Raw genomic sequence first — 22077 nt, 5'->3', positions numbered from 1 at the left:
TCTTGTGGGCGAGAGATGACGGATGAGGTGGTGGTACCAGATGAACGGCTTCAGCATGGGAGAACCCTAAGCCAACCCTGCTGCATGGAGGTGGAGGCACCTGGGCATGCAGACCACAGGACAGGCTGTTTGTTCAAAATAAAGTTATTCTAAATTCATAGGTGCCTCCAACTGCTTAATACTTGCAGGAAAGTGCCACAAGCTTCTCAGGAGGCATAGTGTGTGTCGCTATGCCTAAGATGCATGTGCTGACACCAAAATGGCTGTCGTGACCCAGCTCACTCAGTGAGAGGCACCTCTTCACTGAGGGCTTGAAGTCTGTCAGCTATAATTGTCCTGCACGTGTGTCCTCCAGAGGCACAGTGAGAGATGTGAGGTACTCAAGAGACAAAGGGTCACTCTGTACCATCACCACATGCACACAAACAATGTGACCTCAGAAAGCCAACATTGTTTTTCCCGTTGGCAAAGAGGTTTCTTGGACCAACAAACAGATGGAAGTGCTATTTTGGGTCAAATGTGCCACTGCCACTACATGTGCTGGGTTACTTTATCCAGTCTGTGCAAATGGTTACCACAAAAAGTGACAATTTTTATTGCCCTTGACAGTCTTGCAGAAGGAAAGGATCACAACTGGCACTGTTTGAAGCATTATGAGGTGGGACTTTTGTGGTCACTCAGGCATATCCAGGCAACCCTAGCCAGTTTGGCAAGGAGAGCAGGGCCAATGGTTTCTGTCTATGGCTTGTATGGATAGGTATTAGCCATGCCTTCAAGAGTTCACATCTGAAGAGCTTAATAAATTAAAGCCCAAGCTGCAACACAGAATTTCTGTTGTCAGGGAAGAACTGTACAAATCTCTTGGCTGACTTAATGACCAAAGTGGATATATATGGAAAATATGCAGGAGGGTATTTGTGCTCAGTGGGTCTCTCTGACCAGACAGGTGGGCAGTGTGTACTTTATCAGAGCTGCTCCTGCTCAGAAAGGCAATGCCCTGAGATGATTTCATCTTCCAGAACCTGACTTCAGATGTAGAAGCTTCCAAAACCACCCTACCACCTAACTATGCTTAATAGTTCTCATCTCCCTTTAAGGCACTGGCAGAAAAAGACAAATCAAACCAAAACTCTAGGATGCAACACATCCCTTCTGCATGTGCAAGCTTACAAAAAAAAAAAAAGAAAAAAAGACAATTTTAAAATGACGTGGAGTTTGGCTTGTCTGGGAGTGCAGAAAATGGACAGGACAAATCCCAGCCCAGGAAGTAGCTGTGTTACTTGCAATGGCCTCAGCACATCCTGGGGATGCCAGAAGGACCCCGTCCAGAGCTGGGGGTCTCCAGATGCCTGTGGGGAGCTCCCTGCTTTATCTGCCAGAGAGGCAGGATGTGAGCAGGAGTTCATAGTCAGCAATTGTTTCACTTTGGCAAGCATGAGTCAAGCTTTCCCTGGAAAGCATTTCAAAAGGTTTAAGCTTACACTCCCTATAACCACATGTGTACATAATTTTCTTTTAGAGGAGAAAAATTTACATCTAACAATTATTTAGTCAGATAATTTTATACAAGGAAATAAATGGGCACTATGGGTACACAATTTTATAATATGTAGATGCATTGTCACTATTTGTGGTACCTACTGATAGATATTTTCTTTTCTTTTCTTTACTAAGGACTAACCAAGGTGAGGCTGTTTTTTAATTCATCGTTTTATATCTTTGATGCAACATTTATACTTTTGTGACACGTGTATTTCCGTAACGATAAAAAATAAGTAAACACAAACCAAATGTGTTTCCTTCCTTTTTTTTCCCATCCCATGTATTTAATGCTATCAGATATATCCAATAAAACTTCACAGGCATATAAGATATGTACTGTGAGATTCTTCTTTGGTTTGTAGCATCAAATTGGTAATAGGTTCAGACAACACATAGAAAATAAAAAGTATCCTCATTTCTTCATATGTTAGAAGCAGAACATCTTGAAAATGATGACCTTAAAAGAAAATGTCATTGCAGAGCTAAAAAAAAATTAAAATGCAGGTGTCCAGTTACAGTTAAGGTTGGAATTTTCAACATGTATTTCAGAGGTGGGTAAGTCTATTGTCAGATATAGCATACAAACTATAGAACATATAGAAACAGGGTGACAGACTGTCAGCTGGGCTTCCTGGCAATGACTACTAATTTATTGCAATTTAAAATGGATGATCGTATTTATTTTGCTTTCTCATGAATGATTGTAGCTTTAATGCACTTGGAATCTTGCATTGCTGACGTGCATGCTGCTTTCCAGGAGAGGGCAGTCCATACCTAGTTTCAGTTGTTTTCCATCACACTTTTAATCCAAGGAATGTAGTTGGAGACTCGAACATAAACACCAGGTTTCATGGGTTGGGCACAGCCAAGGCCCCAAGAGGTGACTCCATGTTGGACAAATTTATCTTGGTCCAGACAGACTAGAGGTCCTCCACTGTCCCCCTAAACAGCAAAAAAACAGGATGATTCCTTCTTGGACAGACCCATGGCCTTCCCACAGGAGGCACAGAAGTAGAAGTACCTCCTGCATGCAAAGGACACAGAAGTTATAAGGAAACACTGGAATTCCAGCAAGGCAAGAGTTTTCCATACATTTTGTTGAACACTTTTATAATAAAAGCCCTATTCATGCCACCCAGGCGTTACATTTATTTTTGAAGTAAGGGGATTTATTGAAAAAGAATCTGATTGCTCTGGTCAACTTGAACTGTGCTTCCTCCCTTAGTCTCTTTTCTGAGGTCTTCATGGGTTTCTCTTGTTGCTAGATGATCCTGTGGCACTGATACTTGGAAGTTCATAGTTCCTTTGGCCCCTGTTTTGCCTGCATGGCAGGTTCCACTGCATCCTTCCTTGACTGCTAACTGAGATGCTAACTGAGCTAGCTTGGACACTGGAGGTAATCTATCTGAGACTAGCAAGGGGGCCTGGGGAAAGAAAATCAGGCCTTTTGTCATTCTAAGTTGGCTTCCACACACCCGACTTGTGCAGCTGCGCATTACCACATGCTCTGGATTTCAGGCTTATCTGAAAAATTGCCCCACTTCCCAGCAGCAGACAAGGGAGCAAGGAAAGAGAAGAATACATGAGCATTTTTCAGCTCAGATACATGTGGTGTGGTAACATCCCAAGGATAATTCTGGGCCTCTAAAGCCCAAAAATTCGATCTGAATGTGCTTACGAGTGATTCTCATGCTGACAGACTTTCTTACCTGGCAGGTATCTGTGCCACCATGAATATTCCCAGCACAGAGCTCGTGCTGTTTAACTCTACCATTCAAGAATTCAGGGCGGTTGCATATTTTATTCTCGATTACGGGAAAGCCAGTTTCCTTTAAGAAGCCCTTACCAGAAGTACCTTTGCAAATAAAAATGAGATGAAAAAAGAATGAATGACAAAGGTAATTATCATATTCACAACACACAAATATCAGAATATGGATAAGCAATAAAATCAGCATAGAGTGCACTGTGCATACACTTCCCAGGCCCAATATGAAGATATACCAAAATCAGTAAGCATTATCAGCATTACAGTACTTAACACCTTCTACCACCCACCATTGACCTTCCTGCTCTCACAGTACATCCATTTGGATCCAGTACCCACAGATACTTGGGGGAGTCATTCCCAAGCCATTTTATTTCTCTATATCTGAATTTTGTGCAGAAGAAATTAGGTAGTAAGCAAACAGTAGTAAATGGCATGATGGGCAAGGAGGCAGAGAAGGTACCAATACACTTCTGAACCAAGACACAGTAAGAGGTTTTGAAAATGAGGGTTTTATTTGTGTGAGATGCAAACCAGCCTGGCTGGGAGGAAGAATCACTCAAGAGCATGAGAAAAGTCACATTTATGTGATTAAGAAATAACCTAAATCTAGAAAAACTTTCCATCCAATTGGGCAAAAGCCCACTTTGGGGAAAAGCGTATGGACTGAGAGAGAAGTGACTCCTAAGCTCTGCTTCTCCTCTTGTAGCATCTACTTAGAGGTTTTCAGTTTATATGGCATTGAATGATTTAGGAAAATCAGTGTCAGAGAGAAACAGTGGGAAGTTTGGCAGCACTTGATGAATTTTGATGCAACAAGTTTTTCATGAATAGCTTGTGTGGGGCACAAGAGAGGGCACACTTTGGATACAAGTATATACCAGTCTGCAAACATGGAGCTTTTAAATGTGTTCATGCTGTCTCACCTTTTGTATCCCCCCAGCCTGTCACATAGCACTCCTCTCTTCCTCCTAACACAGAGTTTTCTTTTGGTAAACAAACGGGGATTACATGATTATTAATGACTGCTGGTCTGAAATGAACAAAGAGGAAAAATCATTAGCACAATTATACTTAATACTAGGTTCTAATTCAGGTTTCTAAAAAGATTTTATATATATTTAGCCTTTTATAATTTAAATCCTTAGTTTCAGTTGAGTTTTTTTCCTGACATGCAAAACTGCTTTTTAGCCTCTAAACCCACAGAAAGTGATACACAAAAGAGAAAAGTCTGAAATGGATAATGACATAAAAAGAACCAACAATAATCCAGGAGAATGCTTGGAATTAGGCTAATGCATAGCAAACAGAACCTAATGACAAAACTATTACAAAAGGTATAATTTAACACGTAGGTGTTAGATTGCTCTTTCTGCATCTAGTCTGGTTTTAAATCACTTTCTGTCAGGACATTTGGCTCACAGCAGAACCTAAGTCCATCTGGCTTGCCATCTGACTTGCCTTTGGGTGCAGCAAAAGCTCATTTAGAAGACCACATTTTTAAGCTGACCTTGCATCTGTTTCAGACATACACTGCAGCCACAGCACTGAGAGCCCAAGCACCACACATTCACATCTGCTGGCAGCTGCATGGACAAATTCCTTTTCATTGCACAGTTCCACAGAGAGCATTTCCAATGAATGAAAACAGATGCAAGAGGGGCCATACTGGGCATTACATCAAACTCTTTGCCTGCCCACTGGCCGGCCCTGCTGGAAGAGGAAATCCCCCCACCACAGCATGGAAACAGCATGGAGTGGCATCATGTTAATATTGCAGGTTTCAATCATCATTACCTTATCAAGCATGTAGAAACACAGACTGAAAGCTCTCCTTGACATTACCTCCTGCTATTCTGCTGCCACTGCCTCACCTTGCAGCAGCTGACACCCAGTGCATTTCCAGCCTGGCTAACTGTCCCTAGCCCTCCTCCCCTCCCAAAGGCAGCCTTTCCCTTTCTGAAACCCTGGAGCCTCTGCAGAAAGGGAAGAAAGAGGAGGTCTCAAATCACTAATTGAACACAGAGTACACAGAAACACTCATTTCTACAACACCAGCGTCCACTTTTTAGTCATCTTGTCCCATGAGAACAAAGGAGTGCTTCAGGTAAGAAGGTACCTGCTCAGTTTGAGCAGGGCAATATCTGCTCTGCGTGGCTCCTTGATCAACTTCTCTACCTCGCGTATTTGTACCGATGGCTCTGCTGCTTTTTCATTGTGTAATCCAAGGTACACTTTATATGCAGCTGGTCGTGAGGACCTATTGGAAATGATTGCACATGGTGAGCTGATGAATAGACAACCAGAACAGAGACCACTTACAATGTTCACCTTGCTCCATCAAAGCCAGATAGCCACCTTTGGAGTAAACTTAATCCCTTATAATGGCACAGGAAATCAAATTGGCAGGAGTTATCACTGTCACTCTGCTTTACAGTCAAAATTCAGCTTTAATGAAAGACAAATAGACTTGGCTCAATTCTAAACTGCTTGCAAGCTGTTTGCAACCAGCTTGGGTTAGTTATTAGGTCTCCTGTTTCTCCTGTTTATTTCTATCTCATGTAAGAAGTTGCTGGGGGAGACTGTAACAGATACTTACTTTTCTAAGCAGTGGGCAGCAGTAAGAACCCATTTAGGATCTATCAGAGTTCCCCCACAGAAATGCGAGCCAAAACTGTAATAGAGCAAAATGTCATGAAAAGGGCAGTGGTTTAAGAAGGGAGTTAATCCTACTGTAATTTATCAGGTAATATTTCCAACACGTGTGGCTTCACAAACTAAAGACATTACTCCACAATTTCATTAAGAAATGCTTCTCTCTCCTATAATAATGCTTCTTACAATGATAGTAAGAATCCGTGGACATTTTTAGGAGGCTTTGTATGAAAACACCTAGATCTTTATTCTTAGTCAGTGTTTCTATTACCGGAAAACACTGTGTGCAGTGAGGTTCACCATTTTAGAGATTTTGACTTTTTCTAGCTCTAATCACAGTCATAAAGCTCTGCAACTGGCCTTGATTCCCAGTTTTATTAATAATTTTGCCAGTAGGATCAAATGTTTACATGGAAGGACAGATCAAGAGGTGTACAAGCCATATTGTTGCTTTTATTCACTGGAAACTGATTCTGTTGAAGAATATAGTGACAGATTTTAATTCATTTTGCCTTCTACTGAAAATGTTCTTGAAATTAACAATTAACAATTGACTTGTCACAAAATAGGTTGTTCTTGGTTGTCTAAATGACCTTCTTTAAGAATAGCACAATGTTTAGCTTTGAGCTATTTTTAAATGAAAATCAAGTTTAGAATGCCTGAACCACTTACTGTAACACTGTATGAGAGGCAATATTTCTTTGCATGTAGAGTCCAATGTAATGGGGAATAACCATACCTGGTACGGAGACTGATCTGCCAGGGCCAGGAGTGTGGGTGTGAAATACACCCTGCAACAATCCTTTGAGCACACAATTTTGGTCTGAACTTGGATTTCCCACATTCATACTGAGGAGGAGCTTCAGAATAAGAAAACAATATCTCTGTAAGGAACTTAAGTGATTTGCTATATATTCACAATGAACCCAGTGAACTAGAAGGGGAACCTGTCGCATTTGTCACTTCAGCTTCTGATTCCCTTCAAGTAATTCTATACCATAAATCACATATATTTTGTTAGGTCACCTTCATCTGGAACACCTAAAAATGCCTAGTAATTTTTTTTTCACATACAGTTCTCAGTGGCCAGCAAATTACACACAAGTAGCTCTACAGTCAGATAGAAAAAACCCCAACCAAACAAACCCAAAACAAAAACAGAAGGGGAAAGAGAAGAAAAGAGAGAGGAAAAAGAAATAAATTCTACAACCATTTTTAAAGGATCTCTTATGGACATCAGCAGTGTAGAAGTTGCATTGGCAGATGTTTTAAACTAATCTTGGTGGTTCAGCATATGAAATTCTAATGCTGTCTCTGAGGAACAAAATTTTATCAACTCTTATCTTAAGATCAATTGGTACTTAGATCTCTCTGAGTTATTAAATAAACTAGGTCTTATTTGGCCTTGGTGAACTGAGTCTTATCAACATAGAATTTAGAATTTTGTCAGCAAAAAGAGGTAACTAATGAAATTAAAAGCAAAACCCATGTTGCCTCTGTTCTTTAGATTACCTTCTGAACAAAAAAACCCCAGCATTAATTTAAAGAAGAAATGGATCACCTAAATACAATACAATAGTGACGTGAAAATGTGATTTTTTTTCTTTCAGAGTCCCAGCCCAACATGTTCACTGCAGTAATACTTTCACTGGTCCAGTGTGTTTACAACAACAACTTTCTTTTTATTGTGTGCTCTGTTTTTGGGTTTTGATCTGAGCACATTTTCTTCTGCTCATCGCTGAGGGGATAAAGCAGCAAGAAAGTCACCCTTCTTTTGAGAGCTACCTCTCTTCCTAGCATAGCTTTTGTTGCTGATAGACATGAAAGGACTGGAAACCAAAATGTCATAAAACTTTCTCACTGTACACTTTGTTGCACCACCTTATTCAGAGCTTGTTTACTACCAATTAAGACAAAGGGCATTTGGTTAAACATTTAGGGTCAGGTGCATTTTGCAGTCATCAGATACAGTACAATATCAGAGGAGGGACAATCTGGTTGTCATCCAGAACAGAACCAGAGCCACATGAGCAGGGAGTGCAAAGATTTTGCTGGTATAAGAGCATGCCTTGTTCAGCAAGGCCTCACACAGAGTTATGCCAGGAGATCAGGCAGGGGCAGGTAAAATTTCTGCTGGAACTGCCCATTTTGAAACACATGACAAAACCCCATAAGCTTCAGTAGCCTCCATATCTTGTGGTGTATTTGGGGCTTTCAAGGAAGACCAATCTTAAGTCTTCAGACACAGACCCTGAGAACATCATTTCCCAAGAGCCTTAATTTGTAATCTATATCTATTGCACTTAGATCAATCTTTCAGACTAAACAGCAAGTACTCTCCAGCTGTTATAAAAAGGTACAGGAAAGGGAGACACTAGTCCTTAAGGGGAAGGGGGTCACTAGTTTTTAAAGGAATAATTACGGCACTTGGGAATGTCACAGTACTCCCAGGCTTTTCTCGGGTCTGTTGTGTAGCACCAAGGTCCATTCACATCTCCATCAGGATTCCTGCAATACTGTAACAAAGAACAAAGGCACCAGCTATTAACCAGGGAATAAAAAGGCCAACCAATTAAAGCTTTAAAATAAAATAAAACAAAATTTGGGAAATATTTTTTATTTTCATTTTTATAAGTGATTTCCCATTCCTTTTGTCAAAATATATTTCATTTTTCCATTTGCTCTGTGACTTTGGAAAAGGATAATAAAAATCAGACTTCCTCAACTGTCTTCAGACATTAAGCTTCACTAGGGCAACCTTGTATTTCTGAGATCTCAAAAATTAGGAGATCTTGACTTTGGATGAAGCCTTCTAAGGCACCAAAAATACTTCTGCTTTCCCTGCAGTAAACAGGAGCAGTAGGATCAGTCCTGAGGTCTTTCCACACCCACTCTGGCTGTATGACTCAGGGACAAGTGAGTGTTGTGTAAGCTGCTCTTGCTCAACCTGATGATGCCTGCGGTGATGCAGGGCTGCAGTGTTCCCCTCATGCAGGTGCTGGTTAGCTGAATCACTCTCTAGGTTTTCCCTGGGCATACTGACTGGTCCCTGCTCAGAACAGACACCTCACACAACTGCATGCTACCAGGTATCTTTTCTAGTTCCCTTCCCTATCCTGAAACATATCCCATGTCTTAGAGAAAAGGAGAAAATATTTACTACCAATAGCCCCTGACAAATGCAAAACCAAAGAATTTATGACAGGCAGCTTTTCAGGGGAAGTTTCCCCAATCTGGAATTCAATACAGGGTATGTGATGCCATCAAAGAATTGACTAAAGCAAGTTCTAAAGTCATCTACCCGGTAAAAAAATAGCTCAAGCTGTCAACAGTCAACATCAAACAAGCTCTTTATATCACATACAAAGCTTGTCACAAATCAGGGAAATACTGTAAATGGGATGTTACAAGTCTAAAGAACTGGTGATGAGTACATTTGTTAGGACTAGGGAGTTGAAGGTTAGAAAGGGATATTGGCTTCCAGGATGGTCAGGTACACAGCCCTGAATAAAGGGCTGTGGCAGAAGCTGGAGGGCTGAAAGGGAATTATTGGGGAATGGGGGGCTACAATCCATGAGCTATGTATCTCAAGCAAACATTGAATTCATCACCACGTCACCTGTCCCTGGTACTACTGAAATCTATGAGCCCAGGCGCTCTTTCTATCAGAGGAGACAGAGGCATTGCCCACAGACCAGCTCTGGTTAGTCCTCAGTAGTGAGGAGAAGCAAGTGCCCATCTGAAGCCCCTTGGATGTGCTGCAGAAGCATTCAGTAGAGCTTCTGGGCATCTCTGTGTCCCACAGTGACCACACTGGTCATGTCAGTAACAATTATCATGATCAGGTTTTTAGATTGAACTGAGGAAAAGAAATTAACAAAGACCTGTCACCAAATGCTCGCTGAGGGACCCTGAAAAAGACAGGAAGAGCTCAATGACAACAAGTATTAAATGAACAGTTGTTTACATTTTTTTCCAGGCCTGCTCTTGGATGAGTTGTGGGAGTGAAATACTCGTGGTTATGAGGTTTCTGAGAGCTCCACTCTTGACAAGTCCTGCCCCTTGCAGTTTTTGCCACTGTGCCACGGTAGTCGACACCATTTTCAACAATGCACTCTGTGAAAAATGAAGGAAAGGAAATGGTTGTTAGCTGTGAGCTGTTGGGCCACATCCTTACTTCATGGTGGTGAAGCAGAGATAAATTTGAGGAAATACTACTATAATTTACACATCCTACATATTATGTAGATGAGGAAAGAAGGGCTACATGTTGTCAAGGATGACTAACAATGATATTTTCATTTCCTTGCATCTTAAAAATTTTCTTCATGATCACACAAGTCATAAATAAAAGAAGCTTACATTCAGTCAATCCTTCAAGACTCCAAAAATCAGGACTACAAAGACCATGCACTCATAAAGTATTTTCCCTGCAGACACTGATATCTGTTCAATGTCACATTAGTAGGTAAAATGCAGTAACATGTATTTAGCCAAAATTATTAACCTTCTAATCAGTAAAATATGTCATAGCAAAAAAAAAAATTATAAAAAGAAAGCTGCAGTACTCTGACCATCTACTGCATAACAGAGTTGCATCTGAACTGAATCAAAAAAAGCCAGCTGTCCTCTGATGGTAAGTGGAACCCTAGAAATGTGAAAGCATGGCACAGAAAAAGACTTTTTGGAGCAGGTGCCAGCAAAATGCCATCACTGCTCCATTTCTGTCATTGCTAGTTGCCCTCCCACAGTAGTGTGGAGACTAGTAGTCCCCTTCTTTCTTGTGTTTCCAATATTGCCAGATGTAGCAGGTAAAAGATGTGATATTAGCCTAAAATCTAATGCAGAAACTCTGCTATAAAATTCTACAAAAACGCTCAGAATTAAATTCTGTATTTATTTAGAGTTTCCTGTATTTCATCCTCATTAAATTCTTGGAGGTGTTTCCATAAAAACCAGCTTCCTGGTTATGAGCATTTCTGGGGAAGCTGAAAGTATTCTCACCACGGTTTGTTTCCTCTGTAGTCTGAGGAGGCTTAGGTACAGTCTGTAGCCCCTGGTCGTCACATTTCTTCAGGTTACAATACTCCCACCTCACACTGGGGTCGGTGGTGTAGCACCACGGACGGCTGTCGGCATCCGGGTTTCTGCAGTAATTTTGGCTCAGGCCCCTGCAAATGCAAACATATTATATTCCTATCTGTGCCATTGCCCTGGGGAGAGCTCAAAAGAACATTTAGAAAGCAGATCTGCTTCAGAGTTAGCATGTACCATTTATCATGTACATTCTGTCATGGCCAGTTGAAATCATTTTTACAGCAGAAAGAAATCAGGACACATACATTAAATATTTAAATATGCAAATACTTATTCACTGATTAACACTTAAAGTAGAATATAATTTAAAAATCCAGATAAGTAAATGCATACATGTATAGCAAAGATATAATTTATTTTATTTTTTTTAAATATGGCAATAGTTTTTAAAAAGGAATAGTTTTTTACATTTTGGAAAAAATAAGTGATAAATATTAGGAATAAGAAAACAATCTATCCCTTCTTCAAAGTTTTAATGACTTGCAGACTAGGAAGCAAAGACAATCTCATGAATAAATTAATGCATAGAAACAGTTCATTTCAGCATAAGGGAAAATTTATTATAATTATGAATTGCCTTAGAAGCAATATAGAAACACACACAATTAATTAGTCTAAAGTATAATAGTGACACCTCTGGTTTCTTTCAAGATGAAGTGAATAAAAAATGTTTCCAATATAAAAGAAGAAAAGGAAGGGATTCTTTTTATCTAGTACACTCCCTTCCCAGCTTTATAATCATTGCTATGCAATGATGATGCAAATCAAAACAAGTTCACGAATGACCACTGTCCAATGAAACCTGGAAATGGGAAACACACGTACGCATTTGGGAAGTTCTCTGCCGTTTTGTTGTGCCGGTGTGGCGACATTGAGCTCCAGGCTTGGCATTTCTTTCCCGAGCGAGTGAAAGAAGCTGTACCACGGTAAGTCACCCCATTGCCCTGATAGCACTCCTCAGTAACTTCAGCCTGCTCAGGCACATCAACAGCTGTAGTGAATAACAGAAAACAATCTCTTGCATCTTAACACTTTGATATTGATAATTAAACATAGATGGACAACAGAAAACAAGAAACCAGAGTATCTCATTGACCACCACAACATGCCCACTGCAACGGAATCCTTCCCAGACAGTAGATCAAAAGGAATATTTCAAAAGATACTTCCAAAAATTATATTATATGCTAGATTAAAAGCACTTATACTTAATTTTCCTGTCACACATGGGGATTTATTTCAGATAACAAGCCAAATAGTTAAGATATGAACCAAATTTTTTTCAGGATGGAGGCTGCCTGTGTCTTTGTCATACAACTATGTGTGGAACAAGACTACCTTGTGTAAGGAGAGTTTTCTTCTCATCGTTTTCTATGGTGTCTTGGTTCAATGCTCCTAAATTATCTCAGGTTTTGCTACACACTCAGTTTTTAAGGAAGTGGCATGTAAAGCTAACTAACTTTTCCATGGAGCATTTAAAAATCTATTGGTGGAGGTAACCACCACTGGGCAAAAGGAAAAGACTTCTTTTACTGCAAAATTTTGTGATCTGAGACAGCAGCTGACTTAAAACCTTCTGCACTTGGCCACCAGACTGAACACACCAGCCTGGGCTCCACATCAGACCCAGGAGCTCAACTAGACACGGCAATGCCAACAGTGACAGCAGCAATGCAACTGAGCAGAGTCACACAAGATTTTTCAAAATAAACCATGATGGCCCTTCACTTCGACTTGTCTTCTGTTCTTACCAGGGGCCTCTGGCTCAGCACTGTCACAGGAGGGGATGTTGCAATACTCCCACCGGGCAGATGTGTTGGTGGTGTAACACCATGGTCTCTTCTCACCATCAGGATTTCTGCAGTAGTTTTCATCTAGGCCCCTAGAACAGAAAAGTTGACTGATCAAAGTCTGTCTTGGAAATCTGTTAAAAGTTATGAACAAATGGAGAATCTCTTGCTGCCTAGTTTAATGTATTTACTGATGCCATTTGTTACATGAATAATTGCAATAATTCGCTGGTGTTTCGGATGTGCTAAACCAGATACCTGCACAGCTGATGGATGAATTAAGAGACTGTAATACTTTGAAGTCACGAGTAGCACAGCAGAGAGAGTCTAGGGTGAAAGAATCTAGCCCCAAGCAAATGTCATAGCTGTACCCTTCTTACTCCACATGGTTTCATCTGAGCAAGTACAGTAAAAGGATGAAATGAGGAGGGAAGGAGTCAGCCAAGAAGAACTTGAAAGTCAGAAGAGGAGACACCTGTATTCAAGAACAAAGAAGTCAATAAAAAGAAATGTATGACAAAAATGAAAATATGAGATCCAGCAGGTGACGAATGCTGGTGTAACTGAAGGACTTTGCAATACAGATGAAGAAAACTGAAGTAATTTTGAGACTTGGTATTTCTCATGGACACAGAGTAACAGAGGGGTTTCACTTACTGGCAGGGATAGTTTTCTGGAGTGCGAGCATGTCTGTGGGGAGACTGAGAACTCCAGCGCTGACAGGTATTTCCTGATTCAGTAACAGATATTGTGCCTCGATAGTCTTCTCCTCTTCCTGAGAGACACTGGCGTCCTGGTGCAGGAGGTGGTGGGGGTGTTGCTGTTACAGAAAAAGGAAGAGAAATTAATCAGTGCCTTCTAGATATAGTAAAAAACTAAACCAACAAACCACTCTGATCTTTATAATCAAGTGGGCTTTTTAGATTTCTTTGCAGGTAAGTGCTTAATATCAAAATACTTGAAAAGTCCAAAAGGCAGATAAGAGATCTAAAGATATCTTTCTCCCATTTTGAGTTCTTCACAAGCAGTCAGGCTGCCTGAAGGGCATTTGCATCTGCCCCTTTACAGCGGCCAGGATACAAGACGGGACACAAAAGTCAGGATGTGAAAATTCTAGCAGCCTCGTAAGAACAGAGCTGAAAGCGAGCAAGCGGTAATACTGTGAAGAAAACTGGGGTGAAAGTGTCTGGCCCATCAGTGATACAGACAGGTGCATGTGTAAAACAGACATACTCTGACTGGTGAGAGACAGCAAGATGAGGTCTAGTGAGACGTCCCAAGAAAAAGTATAGTGGCAAGGCCTTCAGGGGAAAAGAAAACTGAAAAGGTGGAGAATTCATTTGGAAGCGCAAAGCAAAAGCCAAAGTATTTTCAGGAAGAGTGAAACTTCTTGGAATCAAAAGAGGAGCAAGAGAAGAAAAAGCAGAAATGCCTGGTCATAGGAAAACACATCAAGGAAGGGAGATGTGCTCCAGACAAAACCATTAGAAATGCCTATGACAGAAATGTCTAGCCTCAATAAAGCTATCAGAAGTTCATTTTAAAGTGATTAATTTTTTTCTTTGAAATAAAATTCAGCTGTCTTTTATAGTTTTCTTTATTTTTGGGACCTCTTCTGTTTGTTCTAGATCCTCACACCACTCTGACTGGAAGAAGCCTACAAGCCAGACTCACTGCAACGAGGAATGTCACAATATTCCCAGCGTTTAGTTGGACTGGTAGTGAAACACCAGGGCCGAGGTTCTCCATCAGGATTACGACAATAATTATTCTTCAGATCCTTCTCTGGAAAACTGAACCAGAGAAATAAGATTTTTAGGTTTTAAGACACACTCCTAATAGCTGTAACAATTCTCCTGTCTGGTGCAGGGCGTTCGTCAGCCCACCACTGGTGATAAAGAGACCATCACAGAACCTGACTCACTTTTCTGGGAGGTATCCATGGGAGTGAGGTAGCTGGGAGTCCCAGCGCTGGCACTCAAGTCCAGACGTTGTTGTTGCAACTACTCCATGGTAGTTTTCTCCACTGCAGTGCATGCACTCTACTGTAGGAACAAAACAGAGTAAGGACAAGAGAGACAGAAAACCTCTGATGAACTCATCCAGAAACATTGCCACTTGTCTCACGTGAAGCACAAGAGCCTGATCAGAGCACAAGGCTGAAGTACGGCCATTTTTTGGCAAAGTAAAAGCTTAGTTTCCTTGGTAAGATGACTTTAACAAGCTGATTACATTTGTAGTATTCCATGAAACCCTCCCCCCCAAAACAACATTATAGACTACAGGCTTTAAAAGAGCTAAATTGAATCTATTGAGATATAATTTAAAATCTGTACTTTATTACTGTCACATTTTATTGAGTTCTGCAGTTGCAACTGTCATTTTGTTCAATTCTAATTTTATGATATATGAATACACCATATGCCTTTTTTATCTAGGGAAAAAAATCTCCGTGTTGATGTTTTCAGGGTCTTTTGATATCTTCCTTGTTGATGTTTAAAAAGTTTTGGAAAATTTCATGTTGAACTAAATTCAAGTTTGAAATAAATGCTCAATTGAAAATAAAAGTGTCTGAATAGCTTTACATTCTTGAACACATCTTGCAAAAATTGGAAAGAAGTCAGTACGTGTATCCTGACCTTCACACTCAGGGATGTTACAGTAGTCAAATCTGGTATCCGGATCTGTTGTGTAACACCAGGGTCCCTTTTCATCCTTGTCAGGATTTCTGCAGTAGTTTTCCTCCAGTCCTGCATTGGGATATTTTTCAGGCGTGTAACTGGAACAGAAATAAATGGGATTACAGAATAAGGAAAGTGTCCCAATTATTCAGCTGAGGACTCTAAAACTAAAATCTTTATCTGAGGACAATTTTGTAGATGCTGGTCTTTAGACGGCCCCGAAGAGTTACTGTGTGCAATTGCTGAAGCATTAGAAGTGCTACAATGATAGACTTCAAGAAATACAGTGGCTCTGGCCAGTTTTGCCCTTAATATGTGCATTTTCTTTAGCTATTGGTTTCCAGCAGTTATTGCTCAGGCAGGGTACCGTGTGGCATGTAGGCAACTGCCTCCTCTGGGATATGTTCCCTGGGAGACACAATGAGAACGACTTGCTGAAATGTGAGAGTCCTCTGTAACCTGAATGCTATAGCTTCTGAATAGAAGGTTACTAAATAAACGCAGTTAGGGGTTTTTTATTAAATACAAGAAATACTGCCTTGTTAATTGTGGATTCACTGATAAAATGATGCACCTCTATCTCATCTGCCACATGTTATACCTTTAGCCAAGAGAAATTCTTGCTCTGGTGAGACAAATGAAAAATTCTGATTTCAGCAGACCCGGATGTTTCTCTGTCTAGTGTTTTGCTCATGTAAAGCCCATAAAATTTAATGGCGACTGCCAAGACTGACAGTGTCTCTACTGATCATGTAGCACCACTTAGAGGTCTCTGTGTAATAACTCAGATTGGAGAATTATCTTATTCTGGATAGGTACAGAAAAATATTTTATAAGGAGATTTCTAACACCAAAAAAATTGCTTACAAGACAAATTAGCACACATGTATGGCTTGACAAAATTTCAGAAAAACATATAAACAGATATGAAAAGACCTTACTTTGGTTTATGTGGGGCATTATCAGCCCACTTCTGGCACTTCACACCTTTCTGAGTTTTGGCTTCTGTTCCTCTGTAATCCACTCCTTTTCCCTCCTTGCATTCTAGAAGATATACTGAAATGATATGTGCTTAATCAGTATCATGACATATCCATTGGATTCTGAAACACAAAATCCATTTTCATGCCAGCACACTTAAATATGTTTGATCATATTTTGACTTTCTTATGTTCTCAAAACTAGACATTTTACATTGTAAAAGCCTGCTAGATAGCCAATGTCTAAGTTCACTTAATTGGAACTGAAAAATGTACGGGGAAAGCAAAAGAAGTTCTACACCAGAATTCCAGAGAAGTAAGTGTAACAAAGCCCAGTTATTTTGGGAACACACCATAGTAGATTTAAAAAATGAAATACACTTTAAACATTTAAATAGATACTATAACAAAATAGAAACACATTCTCTTTTTCTTACCTCCTATGAGGTTATTATAGTTATGCACAGTAATTAAAATCAGATCTTTAATGATGGTCACCTGAATTCAGCTGAAGACAAGACAGCTGCAGTTTAGGGACAGTCACTGCCAGGCTACGTGTCCTCTGGCTCAGAAAACTAAGTAGGAAACTCATTTGCCATTTCCCTGGGGAAGCAATCTCTCTTTTAGGTAGTGACCTGGTTTGCCTCACTGTTTTTAAGTAGTGTCCAAACTGAATACTCAGTAGAGACTGAGTTCTGCAACAGTTTTTCTCAGCATCAAAATTCTAACAAAGCTGACATACAAGCAGAAGATTAACAGAAATCTGGAGAAATAATGCCATTTTACACAGATCTGTCTTGCCCACAGTGAAAAGAACTAATATTTGATTCCAAAATATGGTTCAGCTTTCCTGAGGGCTGATATTTTAGACCTGAACTTACAGATGCACCCTTAAGAATGCTTTTATTTCATTGTATATATAGAGGCAAGTTTACTCTAGAAACTTTAGCAGGAAGCCATTTGGATCCCTCAAACAATTTTGCAATAAAATAACATTAAACCCCTCGATCACTGAGCATTGAATCAGTCAAGTGCTGACTCTTTTTGTTTGTGTAAACTTTTGACCGTTTATATAACCTTCAGGGCTTTTCCTTTCTGATTTCTAACTTTGATCCCCAAACTTAACCCATGTCCCTTGGGTTAACTATTTCCAGACAGATATGTAGGTAACAATTCCCAAATGCAGCTTTAATTCCTGTTACTTTTACTGTAAGTCAGAGACAATTAACTTTGTATTTTATAGCACATACTATTAAAAGAAATAACTTGTGAAACATTCAGTTTTATAGTAATTGTCATCCTTTTTGTTGAACACAATGATAAATTGCAACTAGGTCTCATCAAATAATTGCTTAGACAGAAAAAATTACTGTAGCTACAAAAATGAGCAACACAGACAGCATCTGACACATATACAGTAGATTATGTACTTGATGCTTATGATACCAAGGTCCATCTTTTGGTTTTTGCAGGCAGAGGTGCAATTTTTGGAAATTTTGGTTTTGTCCTACAACAGTTTTTCACACTCTTAGTGGTGTGTTTCTGTTATTTCAAGAAGCTAAAACACATGTCTATGGCCCCAAAACATGTAGCAACAAATCCCCAATGAGTATTGAAGTACCAGGTTCTAACTTCAGTAAATCCATGGGATGTCTCGAAAATAAACCAAAATTGCAGTCTAGCTCCTGATCACAGTAAGAAAAACCAATGCAATTATTTACATGTAACTCATACAATCCTTTAGCTTTGTTACTTATTCATTGATTCACTCAGTTTTCCTTCTAAATAAGAACTGCAGAAGACTTCTCAGTATTACTTATTTGTGATGTAAGGAAATTCCCACCTGCTTCTGTGTATAATGAAAGAACTAATGTTCTAAATATTAAATTACCTGCAGAAAAAATGCAGCTGGCCAAAGGCTTCAGAAAATATTGGGTTGAAAAGGACCCTCAGTTGTCTTTGGTCCATAGCCCCAGAAATAGCAGTTCAGGTTCTAAGGTGAGACTGCTCAGAGCTGTGTCCAGCCAATATCTGCAAGGGTGAAGGCTCCACAGCCTCTCTGGGCAAGGTGGCCCAGTACCTACACACTTTTCTGTGAAAAAATTCCTCCTTATCTTCCTTATCATGCACTTATCCACAGTGCCTGTACAAAATCTCATTTGAATGTTCAGCTGCAATCCAGCTAAAGCTGTGGAACAACTATCTAAAATCTTGCAGCTGCTAGAGACACTGTCTAGCCCACAGGGAGGGGAGAGCTACCAAGGTCAACAGAGAAGTAAAGATGCATTTCTCTGGATCTCATGGGTATTTACTGTCAAGTTTTTGAGATTCTTGCCTTTTGCTTAGAAACTGGCCCATCAAAACCACTCCACGATTGTCAGCAGCTGAGAACCTGGTTCATTTTGTATTACTAAAGTACTACTGTATTATTCAAGTCAGTGAACAGCACAATGAAATTTATGTGACATTAAAAATAAACCACATTCTTTCTTCCCTGTATACAGCAAGAGCTCCAGACTTGATAATACAATTCAAAAATAGTCTTAAAACCCAATTGTTTCCTTGCATCTGGCATAAGGGGAGAATTTTTGAAAAATTGGATAGCTGCCATTCCTCAGAGACACACTTCCTATTTTCAGAAAGAATTAGAGACCATTAGAGACCATTTCTGTCAAATAATCCTCATCTATGACAAAAATATTCATAAAACATGTAAAAAAAGGAACACAAAAATTCACCACATCAATTAATTACATCATAAAAATAAGAATGAGATAAAAATGTCACTAAATTAATTAACTGAAGAGTATGAACATCATACAACAATATACAAATACTATAAAAATAGACAATTTTTATCTGAACCAAAATCCAATAACAACAACAACAAAAAAAAATATATATATAGACATACTTCTTTTTTCGTAAAGAACTGCATTTGCTCTTCTGAATACCATTGCTGTTTTGGTGTTCTCTGTCAATGTTAAACACTGCTGGTCTTTACTGGTAAATAAGAAGGCCCTGTTAAATTTAAGAAGAGAAAGCAATGTAAGAAACAATACTGAATATATGCTTACTTTCCTGAAAACATTTTTGAGTATTCAGTTGTCATTTTATCAAACACGTCAGTTCAGTGATATTTAAGACTGAGAAATGTTTTCAAATCACTGAGTATTGCAGCTCACATTTTCAGTGGTGATTTTGAACTTCTAAGTGTTCATATGAAACCTAGGTTGAAAAGGAACTACAAGAAGAAATTATAACAAGGGATTTGTAACTTGCCAGAGGTTCAAGAGACCATGTTGAAGGGGATAAATAAACAAGGCACCTTGACCTAATTTTAAAAATATTAGCAGTCATTCAAGGAGTTAGACACTGCACAGTACGTGGCAGCTACCAAGGAGCAGGCAAAACACAATCCAGGACCTAAAATTATCTTGTGGTAATTCTTCTGAGAGTAAGGACTTCATAAGTCATAGCCTTCTGTAAACTGCAAAACTGAAGCAGATGGTGTAGCCTCTAGAATAGCATCTAAGGAAAATTCTGACAGGCTAAATAATTCCTACAGCTGGCTTTTCTGGACTACAAAAAAAAAAAAAAAAAAAAAAAAAAAGAGCAAGAGCAGCATGGCATCCAGTGGGTAGATCCATACCAGGAAAGCTGTTACCCAAATTAAGCCAATTAAGCTGTCAGTAATGTTAAATTTGTAAGTAGGAAAGTAACTAAGGAGCATGGCCCAATCCACTCTAAAGTGAGAGAATAAGTCTGAAGTATTGATCTGAACACATTGGTCAGAAGCATTGATGTGAGGATGCTGCAGTGCTGCATGGTCTTAAGCTCTAACTAACATTTATCTTTCTTCCTCTCAAATCCTTCCTGCCAGACAGCACCTGTTCTTGCTTGGTTGTAATAGATCTCACATAATTAATTAAGGAGGCATTAACCTGATGTCATTCCAGTGCCAAGTGATGGCAGGCTTAGACCCCAGGGCAGAAGCTAAGGAATGATACTGTGTCTGAATATGCCTCAAAAGGGAACATTAATTTCCTGCCAACTGTAAATATATAATCTGAATATACAGATGCCCTCTCTGCCTTCCTCCCTACTCTCCTGAGCCACGTGCTACTGTGGCTCTGCCCTCTTTGTGGTTTTCAGAATGAAGATGGATCAAGGGGAATTGGTGGTGTTTCATACAGTCAGCAGACCCCTGTCATCCTTCAGGGTTACACCTTTTTATAACAAGTCTCATTTTCTCTTTGGAGTTAAAACCCAAAGTTACAAAACACATTAAAGAAGTCAGGACCATTGTATCCCTGCCTTGAATAAAAGCATTATGTAAAACCAAGTGCTTGAAACAGCACTTCAGGCAATCACTCTGCTGAGCTCAGAAAGGCATGCTGCAGAAGTGCTACACTGGAAGAGACAACACCTCTGCCCCATAGGTGCAGACTGCCTCCCACCACAGCAAAGGACAACTCTCCTCACTGCCCCAGTTTCCTGCTGCACTGCTGGAGCTCAATGGGCTGCAAGGCTTTGGCACAGGAGATCCAGCAGCTTTAGGCTCAGAGCAATGGGCTCCAGTGGGGCAGAAACCTGAGCAAAGGCCAACAATAGAGGTTCATCAACATCTTTCATGCTTTCTAGCCCCTTAAACCTGGTTAATGCAGGTGCAGCGAGAGGACTTGCTGAAAGGGTTTAGAATCATTAGGGTTTAGGTGGCCATCACCTTCTCAAAGTAAATAGAAGTTACCCAAGTCCAAATTCTATTCCATTAAAAATTCAGAATAACGGATTTCTCTGGAAGTTAGGCGATGGAATGACAAAAATTAATGCCATTATTGCTGTCCTAAATTTCCAAGAAATTAATTATGACTCCTTGTTGCAGAAGAAGTGCAAGAGTCTTGATAAAACCATGCCAAGCTGGTTTGCAGCATGTCAAGCTGTGCATCAAGATATGTTATATAAGTAATGTTTTTCAATAAAAATTCAACATAACTTTCCTAATTTCTCCATTTTTTCTCTCTTCATCTATATGTCCCAGGCATTCTCTTTGTGCACATTTTTTTGTTTTTCCAGCAAACCTCAACCCCCCACATATTCATAAGGAAACCCTTGAAAGTTCAGACTGCAGATAAAAAAGGCATATTGTTCCATCACTTGCAATGAAAGATATATGTGGGAACCAGTGGAAATTACCTGCAAGCAAACTTTTCTTCAGTTTCACATTTCTCTGCACATTCTTCATCACTATTTGCTCTATAAACTTGCTTCATTGCGTTGAGCAACCAAGCTCCCTCTGTTTTCACATAGCTGTCTAGAACGCTTCCTTGCACTAAAAGGAAAAAGAGAGAAAGGAGTGAAAATGGGAATGATGGTTTGATTTATTTCAAACTCTCACATTAAATTCTTTGTCATGTCACATCTAGTCATGTGACATCACCATTTAATTACTGGAATAGCTGGGTTAATGGTGACAAAACATGGGTAAATCTAAAATGCCTTCCTGGTATGGCAAAAGGTAGCATCACTGAAAACCCAGTGTAAGGCAGGACAGAGAAATGGCT

At 39.7% G+C, this 22077-nt stretch overlaps 1 protein-coding gene across 1 annotated transcript; it reads right to left on the bottom strand.

The window, feature by feature from the left end:
• Positions 1-1898: 1898 nt before the first annotated feature.
• Positions 1899-21840, bottom strand: LOC311151779 (plasminogen-like). The gene is made up of 18 exons (XM_084202441.1): positions 21710-21840; positions 19428-19534; positions 16475-16589; positions 15492-15631; positions 14777-14897; positions 14527-14645; positions 13510-13672; positions 12814-12944; positions 11888-12053; positions 10970-11136; positions 9933-10081; positions 8388-8481; positions 6705-6825; positions 5910-5984; positions 5430-5570; positions 4237-4343; positions 3252-3397; positions 1899-2484 (listed from the first exon to the last, which is right to left on the bottom strand). Exons 1-18 carry the CDS (start codon positions 21784-21786, stop codon positions 2323-2325), a joined length of 2301 nt encoding a protein of 766 aa, XP_084058567.1. The 5' UTR covers positions 21787-21840; the 3' UTR covers positions 1899-2322.
• Positions 21841-22077: the final 237 nt, after the last annotated feature.

This window comes from Fringilla coelebs, assembly GCF_963513975.1.
Source record: "Fringilla coelebs genome assembly, chromosome: 3".
Classification (NCBI taxonomy): Eukaryota; Metazoa; Chordata; class Aves; order Passeriformes; family Fringillidae; genus Fringilla; species Fringilla coelebs.
Note: the sequence above shows the minus strand (reverse complement) of the source record. Positions and strands in the feature narration are given on the sequence as shown.